At 35.5% G+C, this 23,157-nt stretch overlaps 1 protein-coding gene across 7 annotated transcripts; it reads left to right on the top strand.

Moving 5' to 3' along the window:
• The first annotated feature begins 52 nt into the window (after positions 1-52).
• On the top strand, positions 53-22,521 carry LOC123499536 (stress response protein NST1-like). Of its 7 annotated transcripts, XM_045247637.1 has the most exons (7): positions 4,184-4,323; positions 7,048-7,139; positions 15,049-15,129; positions 15,203-15,333; positions 18,339-19,064; positions 20,019-20,236; positions 21,084-22,521. In XM_045247637.1, exons 4-6 carry the CDS (start codon positions 15,241-15,243, stop codon positions 20,199-20,201), a joined length of 1,002 nt encoding a protein of 333 aa, XP_045103572.1. In that variant the 5' UTR covers positions 4,184-4,323; positions 7,048-7,139; positions 15,049-15,129; positions 15,203-15,240; the 3' UTR covers positions 20,202-20,236; positions 21,084-22,521. The 7 variants fall into 7 exon arrangements, with proteins under 7 accessions (XP_045103568.1, XP_045103570.1, XP_045103567.1 ...); XM_045247633.1 differs by lacking the exons at positions 7,048-7,139; positions 15,049-15,129 and adding an exon at positions 53-1,545 and having other exon boundaries at positions 4,027-4,323; XM_045247635.1 differs by lacking the exons at positions 7,048-7,139; positions 15,049-15,129 and adding an exon at positions 59-1,670 and having other exon boundaries at positions 4,027-4,323; positions 18,339-19,049.
• The last annotated feature ends 636 nt before the right edge of the window (positions 22,522-23,157 follow it).

The following is a 23,157-nucleotide window of genomic DNA, read 5'->3' as shown; positions in this document are numbered from 1 at the left end:
TAAAGACAAGTTTTTTTCATATTTCTTTGCACTTTTTTTTTTTAAATATGAGAGAGAGAGAGAGAGAGAGAGAGAGAGAGAGATTATGCGCGGAAAGATAGGAGACCAGTTTTATCACTAGTCTTCAATGTGAATGAAATAACATGAGCTTTAATCATATATGTACTAGTAAACAGAAACAAGCTTACACAATGCTGTGGGGAATGGACGTTGCATTTATCGTGATTCTTTAAAGAAACCACTTTAGAACGAGACTAAAATATTAGACATGCAGTGCAAGAGTAGTCCGTGAATTGGTGAGCGTAGGTATATAATAGTACTTGTAATTAGGCAGATGTTAACGCTGTGAATCTAGGGTTAGTTGCAAGAGATAGCTAGATGATTATTGTGGTAAACGTAAAAGAGAACGTCCAATTTATACTTTATAATGGAAATTGGGAGACATTGTGCGTGATTCAGTAATATGACAACGTGGGAAGAATCTCAAGAAGGAACACGAATGGGCTGATTTAGGATGACAGAGGGAAACGTATATCCATTTCGTCGACCCCATTCTCTTGCACAGCCAACTTCGCAAGTGATAAATAGTGCACGAGGGAAAATGCCGTTGCAAATTCTGCGCTGGTGTGACTGAGGGCGGATAGAAAGATGCAAAGCCACTACTTAGATAAATATTTTATATCCCTGTAAATCTTGACAAAGAAGAAAAATAACAAGGAACCCAAATTTGAAGAAAAAAATAAGCATTGTTAATCAGTAAGATAGTTATGGTTACCGTTACATTCAAGGATAAAAATTATCTTCATGAAGACCAAACTATGTATAGTACTATACCTTTGAAAATCACTTCCTTGACAGTAACTGATGATATTAAAAGATGAGAGGGATAAAAACCCCAAATGAGATAAAAGAGTGTCGATACCAAGGCCAAAGAGCAGTATATAGACTTTCCAGACAACCAGACATGCGAACATCTGGGTTTATTCACCTGAGGCTGGTTTACGCGCCTTTGGTTGACTTGGTATTTCATAAATAATAGTGGGCCTAAAACTGCTGGCACGCCAGCCCATGAATACAAGTGTTAGAAATCGTGTAACATTATAACATCATAATTATAAAAATCATATTTTATACCAGTCAGCAGAATTACTAAACAGGAACAGAAGAAATGAGATAAAGAATAAGTACCGATACATACATGGCTAGCGAGAACAGTAGGTAGAATGTAGATTTCCCAAGGCACAGTGGAACATAAAAATCTCTTTGACAACAAGGAGGGATATAGGAGGACATTGGAAGAAGAAGAAGAAAAAAAAAAGCTTAATTGAGTTAAGGAAGTGCCGATAGCAAGGCCAGAGCAGTAGACTCCCTTCAGACAACTCGAGACACAGACGCCGCCAGACCGAGACCAGACAAGCCAGCAAGCCAGTCTGTGTGGATGTCAGCCGCGAGAGGCAGCAGATGACCACAAGCGGCTGGGAGGACTAATTTTTGCCTCATATTCGTTTATCTCGGCATCACAGGGAACTCATTTCGCGTGCGTGGGTGCGTGTGCTAAGTGGTATCAGTGTGGTGGAGTGAAGGGTTGGGTGTGGTGTGCGTGGCGTCGCTAAACTCCTTATTGATGAAATGGCCACTGGGGGCGAGGTGATGGCAGCGACCCGCGGCAGGTAACGTACCGAGGCCACCACTGCTTTGTTCACCTCACCGCTTCCTGCACGTCTCTACAACCTCAGTAACACTGCCCCACTCCTCCTTAACACGAGTTTCATCACCACAGCTCTCACTTCCGAGGTTATAGCAAGGAATGGCAGCTGATATGGGGTCCCTGCCGTCACCGTGGGTCATGTTTATTCAAATTTTTTTACTTCCAGCGGTGCATCTTTTCCATGCTATCCATTCCATTCCCAGCTATCATGCTTTCGTTGTTTTGGTGATGTATAAGGAGAAATATGGGGTTTGTTCATCCTCTTAGGGTCGCGTATGTTGAGTTTTTTTTTTTCATGAATTGGGTTCTACCACCTATTGCCCTTCCCGGCCCCTGTAGCAGACCTACCCGTTAGTACTATTCCCTCAGCTTTTGATTATTTCATTATAAGGATGAATGAGAGATGCTAAGGGGTGCATGCCTTTTGTATGGTTCATGTTTATCAAAGTATTGTCATGGATTTCTTACTTTCAGCAGCATCTTTTTTGTGAATCTTTTTTTTTTTTTTTTTCCCTCATTGATATCAAAAGTTAATCTCATTTTTGAGTACTCATGTTACTGCTTTATATATATATATATATATATATATATATATATATATATATATATATATATATATATATATATATATATATATAATATATTGGTTTCATGTTTTCAAATAGTACTATGCATATTCTTTTGCATTATTTTTTTCCTCTACAGTAATATTTATTTTTTTCTTACTTAAATATTACACAAGTTTCTCTGCTTTTTTGCTTTGTGGTAGGATTCTTTTTTTCACATGTAGATGATCATGTATATTCAGATCTTTAATTTATTCCTTCCAGCACTGTCTCTTATTATTTAGCTGGTACCCTTACCATCTCTGTTCCCCACTTTGTCAGTTTTCACTTCAGCAACCTGTAAATATTCCACAGTTCACACACCTTAATATTAATTGAGCATCCTACATCTTAAGCTATGCTGTATCTTACAGAGCAGCTTCCAGCCTCCTTACCCATCCTTTATATTAATCCTCATCAATGTCATTCCCCAAGCAGTATTTTTAAAATTTAATAGGAATGCTCTGGTGCTCTACATGTACATTTAATTAATTTGATCTCTGTAATTATTACCTATACAGCAAATAATGATTTTTCCACAGGCTCCTTGTTTTGAATTTCTCCTAAATGCTAGGTACATAAATATATAGTATAGGAACAAAATGCATTCAGTTGTATATAGATTAAAAGGTATTTTGATGTGAAGTATTAGAGTAAGCACTACCAAAAGTACTACTCAGGCAATGGCTTGTTATGTATCTAATCTGATTTATCTCTAGACTTTGTAACACTAGTGCAAATGAGAATCCCAGTGAAGAGCAGTGATCATGGTACTTACCTTATATGCAGGTGAAAGCTTCAGAGAAAATGCTCTCTCATAACAGTTTGCCCTAAGCAATGTCACAAAGCTCAACCTGGTTCTTAATAGTTTTCAGTAAATCATTACCAGTCAGCTAACATACTTATTAATTTCTTGTAGGTATATACTTGATATAGCATTATTTAATTTTGCTTGTTCCCTAGCTTAGGATGGAATCATGTTAACTACTTTGTATCTTGCAAGGGTTTTTCTAACAGTCTTTTACTTTCTCAGGAAGCAATGTCAATGAGAGACAAGAGTTTTATTTTTCATGAACTGATTTATTTTCAAAAGGCATTAGTTTGCATTTGTATACAAAAAGTTTTATGCCATTTTTGTTCTTGATTGGTCAATGTTGCTCTCTCTCTCTCTCTCTCTCTCTCTCTCTCTCTCTCTCTCTCTCTCTCTCTCTCTCTCTCTCTCTCTCTCTCTCTCTTTGCTAATGACAATGGAGATTTGGTATGCGGTTTACTGGTGTAGTGTACATGAACTTGAATACTTAAGATTGTGTGCAATGCATGGTGGATTGTCTCAGAGACCCATTAGAATATTAGAAATTGTGTAGCAAGTTTCTTATAAGTAATTTATTCTCATTTTCCAAACAGATGTCAATGATCCTATTCATGATTATTTTAAGTATATATATATATATATATATATATATATATATATATATATATATATATATATATATATATATATATATATATATATATATGTGTGTGTGTGTGTGTGTGTGTGTGTGTGTGTGTGTGTGTGTGTGTGTGTTTAATGGATAAAATAGAGTAATATTTCAGAAGTCATACATTTTCCTATTCTGTTCAATTGTAAATGCATTAAGGAATTGGATGACTCATTCATTATGTTGAGGCAATGAGATCAAAACAAAATATTATTTAGTTGCCCTTTTCCAGATATGCATCACCTTGACTAAAAGTCTGAGCTTGCTACCAGCCATAGCATGCATACTCCAGAATCGACGGATGGTCTGTTTCAAGACTTGAGTGTATACGAAAAGGAACCCAGAGTTGGAGGACTGAAACACAGTCCTTGCACCACTGGAAAGAAGAAGACACACACCATTAAGAGACAACATATTACTCGCAGAACCTCGTGGAAGAAGAGTAGTAAAGGTGACTATCTGGAGGACAGTCAGGAGGACGACGACCTGCCTGTTGAAAGTTTCCTTTCCTACATTGAAATAAAAGAGGGTAAGTATTTGGTGTGTGGTTTCATTCAGAATTTGGAAAATTGAGCAGTGTGAAAATTGCTTTTTTTTTCTGCTTGTTGCACGACTGTTACTTCTCACCTTCAGCAGTAAGGTGAGTAGCTTATGTTGTGAATTTTTTACAAGGTTTTGATACTCAAAGGATAATTTTTCTTAATCTTATTTGTATTGTAGGACATTAAGGGTTTCAATGCAATACTCTTGCCTCAAGTCTACTTACTGACTTACAAAGTTGTTGAACCAATGTAGTAGAATATTCCACATAAACATGTTTTTTTATAATGTTAAACGAAACTATGATTATGTGTTCAAGCTTCACAAATGTAATGAGCCTGTACATTATTACATGAAAAGGATTTTATGATACATACACTTGTATCTATATAGAAAGATCTGTCAGTGATTACTTGGACAACCCAAAATCTACTGTCATTTAAGGAACCATTATAGTTGTTCAAATCTATTTATTGAATTGTTCATTCAGAAGTCAAATAACACTTTACCATAACCACAAAGTGGATGGCATGGCCATTAGGGAAAGAGAATGGGAAGATGGGGAATGCAGTTATTTTTGTTCCAACATAAGTATTTAAATGAGTACTATCTATGGATAGTTACCTGTTTGTACATATGTACATATAAAGATTTATGTAGATTTTATCTTAAGATGTCAGGCTGATGTGAATAATTGCCACCATAAGTCTCAAAGGAGTATCTATATGGTACTAAAATAAAATGCAACACGCACGCACGCACGCACGTATGCACGCACACACACACACACACACACACACACACACACACACACACACACACACACACACACACACACACACACACACACACACACAGTAGCTCAGTGGTTAGAGCGCTGGCTTCACAAGCCAGATGACCGGGTTCGATTTCCGGCCGGGTGGAGATATTTGGGTGTGTCTCCTTTCACGTGTAGCCCCTGTTCACCTAGCAGTGAGTAGGTATGGGATGTAAATCGAGGAGTTGTGACCTTGTTGTCCCAGTGTGTGGTGTGTGCCTGGTCTCAGGCCTATCCGAAGATCGGAAACAATGAGCTCTGAGCTCGTTCCGTAGGGTAACGTCTGGCTGTCTCGTCAGAGACTGCAGCAGATCAAACAGTGAATTACACACACACACACACACACACACACACACACACACACACACACACACACACACACACACACACACACATGTATGTATGTATATATATATATATATATATATATATATATATATATATATATATATATATATATATATAGCATATATGTAATTTTCTTCAGCATAACTTGTTGGGCATTAACATTAATGCAATTGAGTTAAAAGTAATCTGATGTATTTTAAAGCAAAATGTTAGAACACCAGTTGAAATTCTCTAACATTACCAATATGATGCAAAGGGAAGATGGCCAGGAAATGGTATGTCATCTAGGGTGGGGAAAAAAAGAGAAAAAGAAAGATCAATCAAGAAACTGGAAATAAGTCAAAGATTATTAACCAAAATAGTACCAGAATTAGATAGTTTATTTATGATGAAAGAAAGACTCCAGTAACCTAATCACTTCAGGTTCTATCACCAGGTCTGCAGACAAGTCTTATTCATTATTTCATCTTATAAAGGGAGCCTCTTATTTATTTGTTTATTTTTAAAATTTATATATATATATATATATATATATATATATATATATATATATATATATATATATATATATATATATATATATATATATATATATATATATATATATATATATATATATATATATATATATATATATATATATATATATATATTTTTTTTTTTTTTTTTTTTTTTTTTTGCTCACTTTACTGTGGAGGTTTGCTACTATGCTGCACGCTGTGTATAAATGCTGAGTGACTTTGCTTTTAGATTTTTTTTTTTTTTTTTTTTTTTTTTTTTTTCATAATGATTAGTCAAATCCACAAACCAAAAAACCATGCACAGGCCTGAATCTCCAGGGTGCTTCTGGAAGTCTTCATTTCAAGGCTTACCAGGTTCTCTAAAAACTATGTTTGGAAATAGTCAGGATTCCTTAGCCATTTTTGGTCATTTACCTTGTTATGCTTTTATTATGCTTAAACCATTTCACTCTAAGTTGTCTCCTTATCAGACTAATACACGCAATCCCATCCTTTCCCTCAGATCATCTTACCCCAGGATTGTTGTTTGATGATGAACAACTCATCATTAAAATATTTTAAATTTTGATGTAGCTTTATAATTGTGATGATTTTTAATTTAATCATTAAGGAAGGTAGATTACTCCCAAAATTCATTTGAAAGGTAGAGGGAAAGTTGTAGAACTTAAATCCCTTCTCATTGTTATTATAATGCAAGCTGCTTATGAGATTTAAATGCATGTACTGTTTTGTCTGGAATCATAATTACCATAATGGTTGATTCTGATAATTTTATGATAACTAAAACATTTCTCATAAGGCTTAAGTGACTGCCTCTATAGGTCATTCTTGAGCTTCAGTTTTATAGGCATATGATCTGAAATTTATGTTTCCATCATACACTTTAGCTTCATCATGCACTTTACTTGGTATGTAATTACAACTGCTACAATGATTGTTATAATGATAAATATGAAATAAATGTTTTCTTGTGGGCAGTGGCACAGGTGCCTTTTGTTGAAACATACCATCTATTTCACTTTTTCAGCTCCTCCCTCAACTGCTGCAAACTTCAACTTCCATAATCTATTCTTCTTATGGTGAAAAAAGCAGGAAGGGATTCTGGGTGCACTTGAGAGAGTGAGTATTGTAAATAACAACATGGGTAAAGATTCTCTGCCGTCTACCGTAAAAGTGTAACTGTTTGCAAGAAAACAAGTTTCATCTTTCATATTACATTAGAAAAATAATTGTCCTACAAAAATAAGAAGTTGAACTAGTAATGGATGAAAATGAAGCTAAAGTGCAAATGAGAGTGTTGCATATCAGAAATGGGAACTTTTTTGCTCTAGAGTAAACAAATTTTCAGTTTGATTCTTATACACCAGATAGGTACCAATGCATATATCATGAGAGCCATCCTTCTGTCAAATATGCAACTATACACACACCTAGTATTTGAATACACAACTTTAATAGTTAGTGGGTCAAGCTGAGCATGAGATTCTGATGGTTTGTACATGCTGAGAGTGGATTGTTGCTGAAGTAAATGATTGTATCTAGTGTAAGAGATGTAAGACTAGGGAGAAGACCGAGTGCGTTAGATGGATCGTGAAGCCATGCAAGAAGAGGTGTGCGGAACAGAGAAGACTGGTTGTGTATTTACATGAATGATGAGCATTTTTGAAAGCACCAAAGGTGGTAGAGAATCAGGGGCTCAACTAGAAATTCTAGTGGAAAATCAATCTGATGTTTGATTTTTAATAGGAAAATCTTGCTGTTATTTACGAATGTGTAAATTCCTTGCACCATCTTTAATCTGAATAAATACAATATCTTGCTAGTTTTATTCCATCTGACGATTGGCTCTTGTAAAGATGTCAAGTTTTAAAATCTAGTATGAGGCATTGAGAAAGTGTAGCTTATGTTGCCGTAATAGTGAAAGGCAATTATTTTGTCATTAGTTTCTCTGTTCTCTTACACAAAGAATGATTTGATCACTTCATATTAACTGCGGCTGGGTTTGAGCTAATTGTTTTTATTGCTGAAATGGAATCCTTGTGGTCCAAAATCAAAGAAAAATGTTCTAAATAGCTGTTGTATATGTAAAGTTTTGCACTATTTGCCCAAACGTGTCTGAGGAAAGCCTTTTCTACACCCACTGTGGTGTTGAAAGAGTCTCTAATTTTGTCACTGGTATCCAGACAAAATGGGCAATGAGAAGACATGGTAAATGCAGTGATGTAGTACTTCAATGAGCATGAAATACCTTGATATGGTAATTCCACTACCACGAAATACATCAGACTGAGGGATTTGAGAATGGTACAAGAGGTGCAGGTGGTGAGTCAGTCAGGGATGACTGCCAAAATTTGAGTGCTCGATAATGTATTGGGAATATTCTGTGAATATTTTAATTTGTTGATTTTATTTATTTATTTATTATAATTATTTTATTTTTCTATTTATTTTTTTTATTTATTTATTTATTATTTTTTTTATGACGCTGTGTCATCACCTGCAGTTGACGGGTTAAGGATACTAAGAAATGCATTTGTTCAAGTTGTGTAAATTTTCCACTGATTGCATGTGATATCTCAAGCTAATAACGGAAAAAAAGTGGACTCATAGCATGCTCATGAACAATCATGTACTAGATCACTTTTTAAGCTAATCAGCATCTCACTGTCTTTGGTGGAGGATCCACAATATTATTCCTTATGTATCCCCTGTAGTTGCCAGAAAAGTTCTACGGATTTTTTAATTAATTGATTAATTAATTATTAATATTATTTTCTTTTTCTTTCATTTATATTTTTATTTTTATTTATTTTATTTTATTTTTTATATTTTTTCATTTTTATTTATTTATTTATTTATTTTGGTCATTAAAATTATTAATTGTCTTGAAACACTGATTCAAAAGACAGTGAAGAAGGTATAAACATGTAATTATGAAAATGCTGTGCCATGTGTTTGAACGTGAAATTGACCCAGCTTGCCACTAAATGTACTATCAAGGTGAGAAGAGAAACTAATAAAACAATTTGTGATACAAATTCTTGAAAGCAAGTATTGTATGTATGTGATTTCTCTGGTGACAGGTGTGAATTGCAGCATTGTCATCATCTGTGGTGAGTTCTGTTTTATTGTGTGTGTGTGTGTGTGTGTGTGTTTCACTGTTTGATCTGCAGTCTCTGACGAGACAGCCAGATGTTACCCTACGGAACGAGCTCAGAGCTCATTATTTTCGATCTTCGGATAGGCCTGAGACCAGGCACACAACACATACCGGGACAACAAGGTCACAACTCCTTGATTTACATCCGGTACCTACTTACTGCTAGGTGAACAGGGGCTACACGTGAAAGGAGACACACCCAAATATTTCCACCCGGCCGGGGAATCGAACCCTGGTCCTCTGGCTTGTCTCTCTCTCCAGCCTCTCTCTCTCTCTCTCTCTCTCTCTCTCTCTCTCTCTCTCTCTCTCTCTCTCTCTCTCTCTCTCTCTCTCTCTCTCTCTCTCTCTCTCTCTCTCTCTCTCTCTATATATATATATATATATATATATATATATATATATATATATATATATATATATATATATATATATATATATATATATGTGTGTGTGTGTGTGTGTGTGTGTGTGTGTGTGTGTGTGTGTGTGTGTGTGTGTGTGTATGTATGTATGTATGTATTTTTCTTTAAAGCTATGCACACTCTTTGCTGACACCACTTCCTCACTCAAACTATGCCAAGTCTCAACACATCTTTGTGGGAAACTATATTTTTTACATCTCTCAGACATCTTCCTTCCTCAGTTTTTACTATGCGATCTTGTGCTTCGAATGTCATATTCTTCTCAGGATCAGTTTCTCATCCACTTGATCCATTCCGTTAATCAATTTATAAACTTGTATCAGATCCCCTCTCTCCCTTCTCTGTTCCAGGGTTGGTAGATCCATAGCCTTTAGTCTCTCCTCATATGTCATACCTTCAAATTCTGGAACCATTCTTGTAGCCATTTTTGTAGTCTCTCCAACTTCCTTATGTGTTTCTTTTGTATGGGGGGTCCACACAACTCCTTCATATTCCAATCTGGGTCTTATTATAGTACTTATCAATTTCTTCATAATTTCTTTGTCCGTGAAGTGATTGCTAATCCAATATTCCTTAGCAAATTATGTCTCTGAAAATCCTATCAATATGGCTTACCGGTTGATTGTTTTCTTCCATCGTCACTCCCAAGTCCTTTTTCCTTTTATACTTTATTTAGTTCTACTCTATCTCCCATCTTATAGATTCCCACTGGTCATCTTTCTCTCTTTCCCATTTCCATGACATTACTTTTGTCCACATTGAATTCCATCTCCCACTTTTTACTCCATTTCCAGATTTTATTCAGGTCTTCTTGCAGTATTTCACAATTCTCTTTTTGCTTTATAACTCTGCACAGTTTAGCATCGTCCGCAAACTGTTCACTCCCTCTGGCATGTTGTTTATATATATATGAGAAAAAGTATTCGCCAATACTGACCCCTGTGGCACTCCGCTTTCTACTGCTCTCCACTTGGACTTCACATCTCTAACAACCGTCCTTATTTCTCTCCCCCTCAAATAATTTTCCACCCATCTCAATGTGCTTCCTTTTAATCCACCCTTCTCTTCTAACTTCCACAGTAATCTTTCATGTGGCACTTTATCAAACGCCTTTTTTAAATCCAAATAAATACAGTCAATCCATCCCTCTCTCTCTTGTACTCTATCAACTATTCTAGAGTAGAAACTCAGTAAATTTGTTACACATGACTGACCTTTCCTAAAACCAAATTGGCTATTTGATAATAATTTGTTGTCTTCAAGAAACTCGATCCATTGTTTCTTTATTACTCTTTCACACATCTTGCATATTACACTAGTTAGTGATACCGGTCTGTAATTTAAAGTTTCTTCTTACCTTCCCTTATATATGGGAACTACCTCAGCTCTTTTCCATTCTACTGTTACTGTTCCATTTTCAATTGAGCATTTTATGATGTATATAGGACTTGCTAGTTCTTCCCTACATCTTTTAATATTCTGGCTGAGACTTCATCCGGTCTCATTGCCTTTTCTTCATCTAATTCCATCATCAACTCTTTAATTTCAAGCTTGGTTACTTTAATCTCTTTCATATAGACGGTCTCTCTATTACCCTGTGGTCTTTCGAATTTGGATTCCTTAGTAAAGAACTGAAATTTACAATTTGACAGTTCCGCCATACTTTTTGGGTCTTCCACCATCCTGTTTTCTCCCTTTAACCTTTCTATTTTTTTCTTTTTGCCTTATTTTTCCATTTATGAATCTGTAGAATAATTTTGGTTGCTCCTTACATTTTTCGACAATGTCCTTTTCATAGTTCCTTTCCTCTTTCTTCCTCACCTTAGCATATTCATTTCTCGCTGCTTTGAAGTTTTCCTTATTTTCTGGATTTCTATTTCTCCACCTATTCCATGTTCCATCTCTTTTTTTTCCCTTGCCCTAGCACACTTTGTGTTAAACCAATCTTTCTTTCCTTCTTTAGGTCTATATTTTTTTATTAATATGTATCTTCTTAATATACAGTACTTCTGCTTTTCCTTCCCCACACTCCACTTGGTTTACCACCATTTCTTTCCTTAACATCATCATGACTTCCTCCTCCTTTACCCACTCTCTCTCTCTCCTCCATATATTATACCTATTATCCATGTCTATTTTTATTGCCTCATTTAATTTTGCTTCAACCAGGCATACAATATCCAGTTCTTCTTTATGTAATCTCTTAATTCTAATTTACATGATAAAACCCCATCTGTGTTCGTTTACATCATTTTTAATCTCTTGCTCTTATCATTTTTAGTTAAACTTGCTCCATTTTTTTCTCTTCCATCTCTTTTATATACCATTTCCTTATCCTGACTCCTAGAATTCTCCAAAAAATGCCTCCTTCTCCTCTGACCTTTCATTATTTTTTCCCTTGCTTCTGCCACCAGTTTGTTGTGTCTCTTCCTTTCTTCCTCATTTATATTTTTTTTTTATATATATATATATATATATATATATATATATATATATATATATATATATATATATATATATATCCTTGCAACCTTCTGTTTCTCTGAGTTTTGTCGTTCTATATAGTATTTCTTCTGTTGCTGCTTGTGATTTTAGTAGTATCTTAATTGGTCTCACTGTTCCTTCTTGATATGGTCCCATTCTGTGGATTTCTTCTACCTCCTCTTCTAAGTTCTGTCTATCCTCATCATTTAGATTCTTTAGTAGGTCTTTGACTGATTTCATTTCCTCTTTTTCCCTTCTTGGTCTATATTTTACATTTTTTCTTTCAGGCCAAAAATTATTACACTTTTTTTCTGCAATTTCCCTTACTAGATTTTCTTTTTTTTTTAAGGATTCCTATCATTTTGTTTGCCATATTCTCATCTCTTTCTTTTAACTGTTCTTGAAACACTTCCTGAAAATTTTCCTTGTCTTTCTTATCTTGGATTCTCCATGCCTGTACTTCTTTTTAATCACGTCCTGTACTCTTTCCTCTTCTTTGTTTACTAGATCTTTCAGTTCCTCTTTTTCTTTTTCGGCTTTACCGAGTCCTTCTTCCATCTGTTTCTTGTACTTAGCTACTTCCTTTTTCAGTTCCTCGTTTTCTGCTCTTAGCCTAGCTTCGTTTTCTTCCACTCTTTTTATCCTTTCTTTCAATTTCTGAAACTTTCCTGTTCTTCGTTCTCTTTAATTCCCATTCTTTCCTTTATCCATTTATCCAATTTTCATTCAATAGTTAACACTCTCTTAAGTAGGGAAGTATTTGCCTTATCGAAACCTTCGAATGCCCTCTCACCCTCATCAACTTATTCATTCACTTTTTGCATTCTTTCCCTAGTCTGATACCTGCATTTAGATGTAATCTCTTCCTTAATCATGCTTCTCTAACAATGTATTCATGAAAAGAGTCTACACTACTTGCCCAGGCCTCTGCAAACACAAACACCAGGTAGTGGGGATCAGCTGATGCTCGGAGCATCAGCACCGGGTCCTTCCTCGACTGTGTCTCGTTTGTGTAATTCACCATGGTCGCCTGCTGGTCACTCAGCCAGTCCTCCCCATTATGGGGCGAGCTCAGAGCACATAGACCGATCTTCGGGTCGGACTGAGACCACAACACACTCCACACACTGGGAAAGCGAGGCCACAACCCCTCGAGTTACATCCCGTACCTATTTACTGCTAGGTAAACAGGGGTCACACATTAAGAGGCTTGCCCATTTGCCTCGCTGCCTCTGGGATTCGAACCCGGATCCTTTCGAGTGTGAGTTGAGCGTGCTAACCACTACACTACGCAGTGTGTGAGAGAGGGGGGGGGTGGCCCTTAGAACCTTAGGGGGTCAAGTGCTATTTTTTGAAAACTGAGAAAATGCACGTTTATGAACAATAACTTCATTTCTAAGAAAGATATCGATTTCAACCAAGTTTCAGATGACAACTCTGCTCTTCAGAATTATTTTTACCAAGAATGAAAAAATATATGTATGGTGCGTTTGCATGCTATCATGTAAAATGTAACCCCCCCCCTCGAGTTTTCGTATATTTCATTGCATGGCTTGTGATTTGAACCTTGATGAAATTTTAACCAAAATAAAAATTTTATACAATAAACTATGTAAAGAAACAGCATCATAGGCTAAGTGTATTGAAAATAAGAGAAAATCCAAGTATTGGTACATACTACAGTACAATAGTTACTTAAAAGATAACACTAAATTGAAGGATGATTAATGGTATGTTAGAGGAAGTCATTAAGAAAATAACTTAAAGATGGTATAGTGAAGGATTAAAAGGTGGAACTTGTTATTCATAGGAAAATACTGTTTATGAACAATCTGTATTTACTCTTAGTGTTACTTTACATCCACTAAAGTAGTTGTAGGTTGGGAGGAGGGGGAGGTTAAGTTACTGTTCATCATGCTCCATCAGATTATCATCATCTTTCCCTTCATAGTCACCATCACCTGCCCCCTGTCCTCCCTTATACTGCAGAGCATCCTGCTATACCAAGATATCCTGGAAGTATTGGGACTTGTTATGAGTAATGAAGGGCAGATCCTTGATGTACATAGCAGTGCGGGATTGGCCCAGGGTGATACGTTTCTTATGGAAAAAAAATACTGATTGGACAAGAGATGGGTATGGACTGTGCTCTGTATGCTTTCATTGGCTGGCTGACTCCTCCTAATCTTGAGCCCATCTGGTTCTAAATCGACGCACCACTATGCTCAACCACCAAACACAACATGTGCTTTGCGAACTGATAGGTCGTGAGTTTCTAGCATCTACAAGACTTTCAAGCTTATTGAAAGTGGAAAATGCTAGACAGAGGTAGAGTTGCCAGTTCTGTAGATATGAATACCTTGAAAATTAGGGAGGCAGCATTTGGGTCCTTATGGTTCTAAGGCCCTTATATATATATATATATATATATATATATATATATATATATATATATATATATATATATATATATATATATATATATTATTTATTTATTTATTTATTTATTTATCTCTAAGAGTATTTGCTTAGTAATCTCATATGTGTCTGTGTTCTATGTAATCTTACAATAAACACAGCTCTACCTTTTCACCACTTGGTTGACATTTCTCTTGATGAAGAACCTTTGAACAGAACTTGAATAGAATTTATGTATGTACTTTTAAGCGCTTTATAATTTGAGAACTTTGACACCTATACCTCTTTTTTTCCAATTTTAATTTACCAAGTTTGCTTTTTCTATCTCAGTGCTTCATTTAAGAAGCAGATATCTATTATATTTATTACTTAGACTTTATTTATTTATTTAGTTTTTTAGCATTTCCTCTCATTTTGTTGTAAAATCTCTTTATTTCATAGAATTATATTCAAATATTATCTGCCCTAAGATCAAGTATAAGCTTAAGAAATGGTGCTATAGGTTGTGAAGCCTAGACAAGTCTTCCCTATTTTATCTTTTCAGAACCTGTATTTGTCGCCTAGTTATTGGTGCCATGTCCTACAAGATTAACACAGTTTATCCAGAGTATCAGCTGAGTTTAAGGTGAATGCACAGAAATCTTGACATCTAAAGTTATGGAGTCATCGTTCAATACTTCATATTTTGTCTCTTTCAGAACCTGTAGATGCCAGCTTAATAAATGATAATGGTGCAATGTCCTCTATGCAGGAAGACTCTCTCACATCCAATGAAAATGGCAGCACTGACTCAGTATACAGCTACGAAAACAGAGTTGCCATGGAGCTAGTGAGTTCCCCGGCTTGTGTTTCATTTGCTAAGGTTTCATTTCCTTCTGGTGAATGGAGGGATGAACCTTTTCTCTTCAAATCACCCCATGGGTCCACTGTGTATGGGTGTGTGAGAGACCACTAGTGTTTTTAAGATTCCCTGTTGAATATGAATGCATATAGAAACTTGTATATAAATATATACTGATGATAAAGATCTTTAAAGTATCTATTTACATTTTCCAATGAAAATATCATTGGTATTATCACATTGAACATTGTATTCAAAATAAGGGAAAAGTTCTATATTAATTGGAAAAGAATTTAAGATTTGGAAACAAGGATTTACATTCTTAAATGAAATTTATGATTCTGGAAATTGTTGTATTCCATGTTCATCTGTCTTGTCTATATAACTTTAGTGTGATGACAATTACTGGCTGCACAAAGACCGTAAACAAAGGACTCACTATGAGGCTATATTGTTATCCACTGAATACCATTAGAACATAAAAATGATCACATGTTTTTTTTGCATTGAAGCTTGCAGACATCACATATCCAACATCAGTAAAAGATGTAATATCCTTTAATGGAAACAAAATCATTTCAATTTACTTACATAACTTAAACATTGAAATGTATCATTAAATAAGATCTGAATGTATTTATTAACTTTGTTTTTGTAAGCCTTGTTGGTTAGTGTTTACTCTGTCATCCTCCAAGAGGAAAATTTAACCACAAGATCACTCTGCCTGAAATTTCACCTTCTCAGGATTTTAGACCTAACACACAACTCCTTATTGCTCCACGTGATGCATACTAGTTGCTGGCTGTTGCCTGCAGTTTGCATCACACATGAATCCTATGGTTGCTAATGACTAAACCATTAGCTTTGATTATGCACTCAAAATGGAAAGCAAATGCTCTTTCATTTGTAACCACTGTTTTTATGGATTTGGTGGAAGGATTGCAAGTTTTGTATGAACATTAATGCCAGTAAAGAAAATAGGTCTTGCAGCACTGTATCTGCAGCATGTTTCAGATGTTAATAAGTAAAAGACTGACGAACTGTTATCTGGCTTTATAGGTGCAATTCAGTATGAAGAACCTGTACACATGGGGTTGATTTGAAGATTTAGAAATGAGAGGATGAAAATAGGATAGATTAGTATCTCACTCAGCTATTTTATATGTCAATTGTGGTTCTGGGTAATAATTGGAGCCCAATAGATTCTTTTTTTTTTTTTTTTTTTTTTTTTTTTTTTTTCTTTCTTTCTTTCTTTCTTACTGGTAGCAGTGGTTCATTCCCTCCCTCCACCAATACTTCTTCACCAGAACGTGGTGACCTGTTAAGCACTTAATAGTCCAAAGATCATTGTGCCATGCAACCTCTATTGAGCACTTCCTGTTTATTTTTCTTTATTTTAGTGGTAAAATTTGTGGTATATACTAATGTTTAGATTTATGCAGATTATTTTTCTCGTTCATCAAAAAGGCTGCATAGTGTTTAACAAAAAGATTTGACACCCTGGTGAAAGTGTTGAGGCATTATTCAAGATCATGTTCTTAAAGATAATACATGGCACAAAGTTTTACTTCCTACATAATATCACAGCAGCTTCGATGCTCCTACATTGAGCAAGCTAGCTTATTAGTTGCTCACAGGCATCCACTACTTATTTCCTTAGTCTTGTGATCTGCTTGCTTTAGCCCTCTCATCTGGGCTATCTTGTCTGTTTGGTTTCAACCAATAACTGATAAAAGCCATATTGAACAAACATACCCACAAAATTCTCCTTTTTGGCAGGATCATGCACAGCATAGGTAACAGAACCAGCCATGGTGATGTACATGAGCAGCTAATACGTTGGTTGGATCTAGAATGGAACGCTGTACCTGCTGTGACGTCAAGTAGTTGCTCCAACTTTGTTATGCATATTGCCCTTAAGAATTCTATGGACATATCTCATTACTTACACCTGGGTGATGAATCACTTTGTTAAGCATTGAAGTTTCAGTTTCAAGTTTTACATACCAGGGTATAATTTGGAGGAATGCAAGTGCTTCTTTGAACTCTGGAAAGTATATTGGCTAATGAATGTCATTGTTTACTTTATAAAAGGTGTAATATTGTATTGGTTTGTTTGTGGCAGTGTATTAGCTGGTATTGTTGCTGTGAAAGTTAATCCCTTAAATACCTGTCATTCTAGAATAGAGATTAGTGATAGGGAATTGACTTTTTTTAGGTGATTGGTAAGTTATGCAAATCACATTAATAAATTAAAAGGCAAGTTCATGGTCATTAGCTAGGATTGCATTTGCTTTTAATATAGGTAGTACATTTGATTAATTTATAGCACCTAGGTTTACCTGTTATGAAGTGATCATTTATGTTCTACCAAAAAATTCAAGTGAACCATATCTTCATCAATCATTCATATCAAATTACAAGATTGTTTTAGCTAAGGTGATCAGTCTATTATGGTATGGAAAAAAGGTAAAATAGCTCTGCTGTCAGGCTCTGATGTAAGCTTGCTGTGCAGCTTATTATCTTGTAATGTGGTTCGTCAGGACCAGTCTACTTCCGTAGCATTTGAAGCTATATTTTGAAGAAAAGTTTGTCACTAAATGTATGCATGTCTCACCTCTTGTGTCCATCTATGTATATGACCTAAGAAAGATAGAAAATATTTATTTTAAATTGTTAGGAACCTAAATAGAAGTAACTAGAAATGATGTGATTAATGATAAAGATATGGGAAAGTATATTCACATCTCTTACTCATTAGAAAGTTTGATGGAAAAAAGAACTGGTTATTGCAGTCACATACAATGCTTCCTAGTAATTAGTCTTCTTAATTATAACAGATTCAATTGCTGTGTGGTAGAGACAGTCATTTATGAAGTGTTTGTGTTTGTAGGCAATATAGGATTATGAAACTATATTAATTTATTGTGTACATATGTACTGAAAATGTTGTTATGATTTTATTTTAAATTCTTATATTTCATTTTCCATAGCTGTACAATGCAGTGAGCGATGAACAGATCCAGTTGAAGTCTTCTCGTGCAGCAGCAGCGCAGAGAGCAAGACGACGAAAGCAACTCAAGAAAATGACTGAAGAAGAGATTAAAGCAAGGCGTGCGGCGGCAGCCAGGGCTCAAAGGAAAAACAGGCAGAAACGACTGGAAATGATGACAGAAGATCAAAGAGCAGCCTACAGATCTGCTGTAGCTACTGCCCAGAGAATGCGGCGCCACTTGCGCCTGGAAAAGATGTCAGAGGAAGAGAGACGTTCAGAGAGAGCAATGCAAAGTTCTTTGGCCGCTAAACGTAGACGTGAAAGGGAAGAAAAAATGACCAAGGAAGAGCTACAAACCCGACGAGCTGCAGCAGCAGCCATGCAAAGAAGAAAACGGCAAATGAAGCGAGAACAAATGTCTGAAGAGGAACTGAGAGAACGGCGTGCATCTGAAGCAGCTGTGAGGCGTCAAAGGCGGCAAGCCTCTACCAAGGAAGAGGAAGGAGAGGCTGAAAGCCCAGGTGAATCAGCCAAGAGAGGACGACGACACCGCCAGAAAGAATACTCAGAGAAAGGGGAGGAGTTCCAGCCGCAAGGACAGACACCTGGAGTGGTGCAGCATGACTACTACCACTACAGGAAGGAGTATGGGGTGGAGGGCCAGCCGCCTCCCAACATGGAAGGGGAGCCTACTCCTGAAAATTTAATGGTGCAAATCCTGATGGTTAGTTATCATCATCATCATCATCACCATCATCACCAGAGCTCCATCCCACTCACCTGTGGTGGAGAGCCCCATGCTCAGAAAATAAAAATGAATATGAAATTCATGGGAACAGAATTTACTTATCTTTCATATTACAATTTTCTGAAGGGGCAAACACAACCAAAGGACCTGTAATTGAAGAATCTTTTCAACTTTGCTGTCAAAATATTTTGTGGGTAATCATCAGCCTTCACTTCAGCCCTCCCTCCTTTAGCCAGGTTTTGCCCTGTGCACATATCTTGGTTATCCAATTGCTCAATTTTGTGAGTAGCAGAAAGGCAGCACATTCATTCACATTACATACTTCACAGTCATGACATCTTTGCATCTCACATACACAGCTTCTGCAGTCAAAATCCTATCTATTAACTTGCTTATTTACTCTCACTTACTTTGCCTTTATTGCTCCTACTAGAGCATTTGCAATGTCATCATCCCAAGGCTTCTCTCTCTCTCTCTCTCTCTCTCTCTCTCTCTCTCTCTCTCTCTCTCTCTCTCTCTCTCTCTCTCTCTCTCTCTCTCTCTCTCTCTCTCTCTCTCTCTCTCTCTCTCTCTCTCTCTCTCTCTCTCTCTCTCTCTCTCTCTCAGGTGCATTCTTTAAACCAAAGAAGGAAGTTATGCTGTTAGGTGTTAATTCTACAGATCTTTCTTTCCTTTTCTTTATTGCCTATATCATCATACCACAATCACCTCATGGATGATCACTATTATTATTTTTTTAATTTCTATTTGTTATTTTGCAACTAAAGCATCATGCCAGAGCTTTTTGTATGTGTTTTTCTTTCTTTTTTTATTTATTTATATTTTATGACATTTTGATGATTAAATCTAAACATGGAAATATACATATGTATACTGTTCAGTTTCTTTTGCTGGAGACTTGCAAATGTGAATAAAAATGTATGATTCCAGCAAGCCCAAAATGCTGCTGCCCACCAGTCATACCAGGATGACCGCATGAAGATGGAAACACCAGGACACCACTACCCAACACCCAACCAGCTGGTGGAGGCACACCACATTGCAGCATCTTATGCAATGGGACAAGCTTACCAGGAGATGCCACAGAATGACAGGAAGGACATGATGTATTAACCATGTTTCTCTGTTAAATATACAAATAACAGCAGGTATGATATAAAGAGGAATAAAATTAGATTGTTTATTTTTCGTTTCGCAAATCTTAGATGTGATTGCTTTGTAAGATTGAAGTGTACTTTTATAAGACCATTAGTATTTACATTTTTCTGACTCTTGGAGAAGTCATAAACTCACAAACATTCATACTTGCCATCAACACACACCAGAGCGTAGGATTTTGAATCTCTGCTCTTGCTGCAAAAGTGATGACATAACTTATTGGTTTGGATCCCATGTCTATTCAATTTCTGTATAGAAATCCATTTGGTGATACAAATACATAATTATACTTTGCTGTTTTCCTACAAATAGTAGCAAAGTAATATATTGTCTATATTCATCAATGGGGTCTTGACATAGTGAGTAGTCTCAGTAACTTTTTTTTTTTTTTTTTTTTTTTTTTTTTTGCCACAACTTAGCAAGACATTCAATTATGAGCATGACTACTGGCACAATGACTCATATGGTAGTGATGATGCCACCCAGCAGCATAATACCAAACTACTTCCAGTTTGCTCTCATGCAGTCTTGAAATTTTAGGACAGCACCTCATATTTTTATTCATATATAAGGGCCTATCACTAAGGTAGATTGAAGTTTTGGCCATGATTGTGTGTCATCCTAACACCTGGTTAGGTTATGTATTTATTCATTTGTTTATTTGTTATTATCATTATTATTGTTATTTTCTTTAGTGATTCATCAAGCTTTCACTATGTATATAATATTTTAATTATTTATTTCATTTAACTATTTTCATGAGCTTAACCTGCTCAGTATATGGAATATATTTGCTAATGAATGTGACAATGATGCAGTATTCTTTTGTCTTTTCAGATTTTGCATGGTGCTGGGTACTGCCAGTAGAACACATTCATAGTATTCTCTCCTTAGTAACCATAGACTAATACCTTAGCAAGTATCCTGGATGATGCCAACTGTGACCCATCAGACAAAATTTACATGGTAAATTGTAAGGTGTAAGCAATTGTAGTTTGACGATCAGTCAAGATTGCATAAAACAACAGTGTACAGTGATTATAGCAACAGCTGCATAGAAATTCTCACAGATTCCATACTGATCAAGATATACAAACTTACTAAGTGAACAAATTGCAAAAAATTGCAGGACACTATTGTGTATCACTTTGGAATATTTGTGTGCAGATCTAACAAATTTTTAATTTATGGAATATTTATAGATAAATTGAAAATGAGCATAAAAAGAGTTAGATAGAGAAGGAAATAATCACCAAGTTTAAGCAAAGAAAAGGCCTCATGGAAACCACTTGATATGTTACTATATTGTACAATGTTTCTATCTTTAGCTGAAGTTGAATGTGTATCAATTGGGATGTGCCATTTTCCCCTCAGATTATTATGTTGAGGTATATGTGGCATCAGTCAAGCCTTCTCAATAGTTCTTTTAAGATTTTATTTACATGTTGAATGATTAGAGTAAAGTGACATGCATACTCAGTTTACTTTGTATTACATAAATGTATGTTGGCAGGTCACTGTACTGACAAAAACACCAATACATAAGTGAAAAATTTCATACCACTGGCTCAGTAAAGTTTGATTTCCTGGGACAAGTTCACAGCTACTGTAGAGTACCAGAATATTTATTTTTTATTGTTGTATGTAACATTAAGAATGATATTTGTTAATAATGTAGGCTGTCGCTGTTTTTTTTAGTTATACGTATTTGATGACTTCACATAATTGAATGAGTAAAATCAGCTCTTAATCTAGTGCAAACATTGAATAAACATAAAGTTTTGTGAGAGACAATGCATGATAAGGTATTTTGAAGGTTATGTCATGGATGACACAAGATGTAGATGTTCATTTTGATATCTAAGATTGAAATGATTTGTTATTGTTTGGTTGCAACAATAGATACATGCTTTGGAAGTCAGTTGATAAATTCTAAAAGGCATCATGTCCAAGGTAACTTGTCATATGATGGAAATAAATTATATCAGCATTGCGCAAATTTAAACATTATATTGTATTAAAAAACAGTAACCATTTCACTATCAGAAAGGAAGTCAAGTATAAGAATGTGATGGCACTAGATGAGATGCTTATATTATTGGTGCTGTGTGACAGTGTTAAGTGTGAACATTAAAATAACAATATCTACCTGTGTCAGTATGATAGGAAGTTTTTGTTAATGAGTAATGGATAATGACTGAAGAAAATATGTTGTGTACAGAGAACCAATGTTTCTCCCCAAGCACAAAATATTATGACAAAGGAATTCAATATATTCTGTTGTTATCTTAACCCTCTTGTGTACTGTTTTGACTAGTTTTGTAGTTGATCTTTGCAGCTATTGAAGATGGGAATGTGCAGCGTTTTTTTTTTTTTTTTTTTTTTTTTTTTTTCTGAGGCATTATTTTAACTGACTAAACAAGATATAACTAGATCAAATTTGTAACTTTGATTCAAGTTCCTTATAGAACTTAGTTACACTTACTAGACTGATGAACTAACTGGTGACATTGTGGAACTTTCCACATTCCACTTCTGACCTGCTTGAAGCTGGAGAGGAAAAATGTTCATACATTATAAGATTTTATTTTGCTCTAGAATGGATAGATGCAATCGTATTGATTGTTTACTTACTTTTGCCATTTTTATGTTAAAATGCAAGGCACATTCAAATCAGAAAAAGAATATTGGAGTAATAGTTTTTTTTTTTTTTTTTTATGTTCCTTGGGACTTGGTTTGTGTAATGACATGAATAATAATCTTATGTAGATAAATTTCTTATCTCAGAAAATAAAAACTAGGAAGATCACTTGTAATAGTCTGTAGAGTGGACAAAATGTGACCTCTACTCTAGGTTTTGCAACACACCCAGTTTTATTGCAAAAGAATGACAAACAACTGAAAGCTGATT

Source organism: Portunus trituberculatus, chromosome 50 (genome assembly GCF_017591435.1).
Source record: "Portunus trituberculatus isolate SZX2019 chromosome 50, ASM1759143v1, whole genome shotgun sequence".
NCBI lineage: Eukaryota > Metazoa > Arthropoda > Malacostraca > Decapoda > Portunidae > Portunus > Portunus trituberculatus.
This window is presented reverse-complemented; position numbering and strand designations above follow the sequence as displayed.

Bases quoted from the DNA above. Each gene is read 5' to 3' on its own strand.
- LOC123499536 (XM_045247633.1), top strand. From the start codon at position 4,074: ATGCATACTCCAGAATCGACGGATGGTCTGTTTCAAGACTTGAGTGTA. The intron at 4,324-15,202 runs GTAAGTATTTGG...TGTCTCTTTCAG, and splicing joins CTACATTGAAATAAAAGAGG to AACCTGTAGATGCCAGCTTA. The intron at 15,334-18,338 runs GTGAGTTCCCCG...CATTTTCCATAG, and splicing joins ACAGAGTTGCCATGGAGCTA to CTGTACAATGCAGTGAGCGA.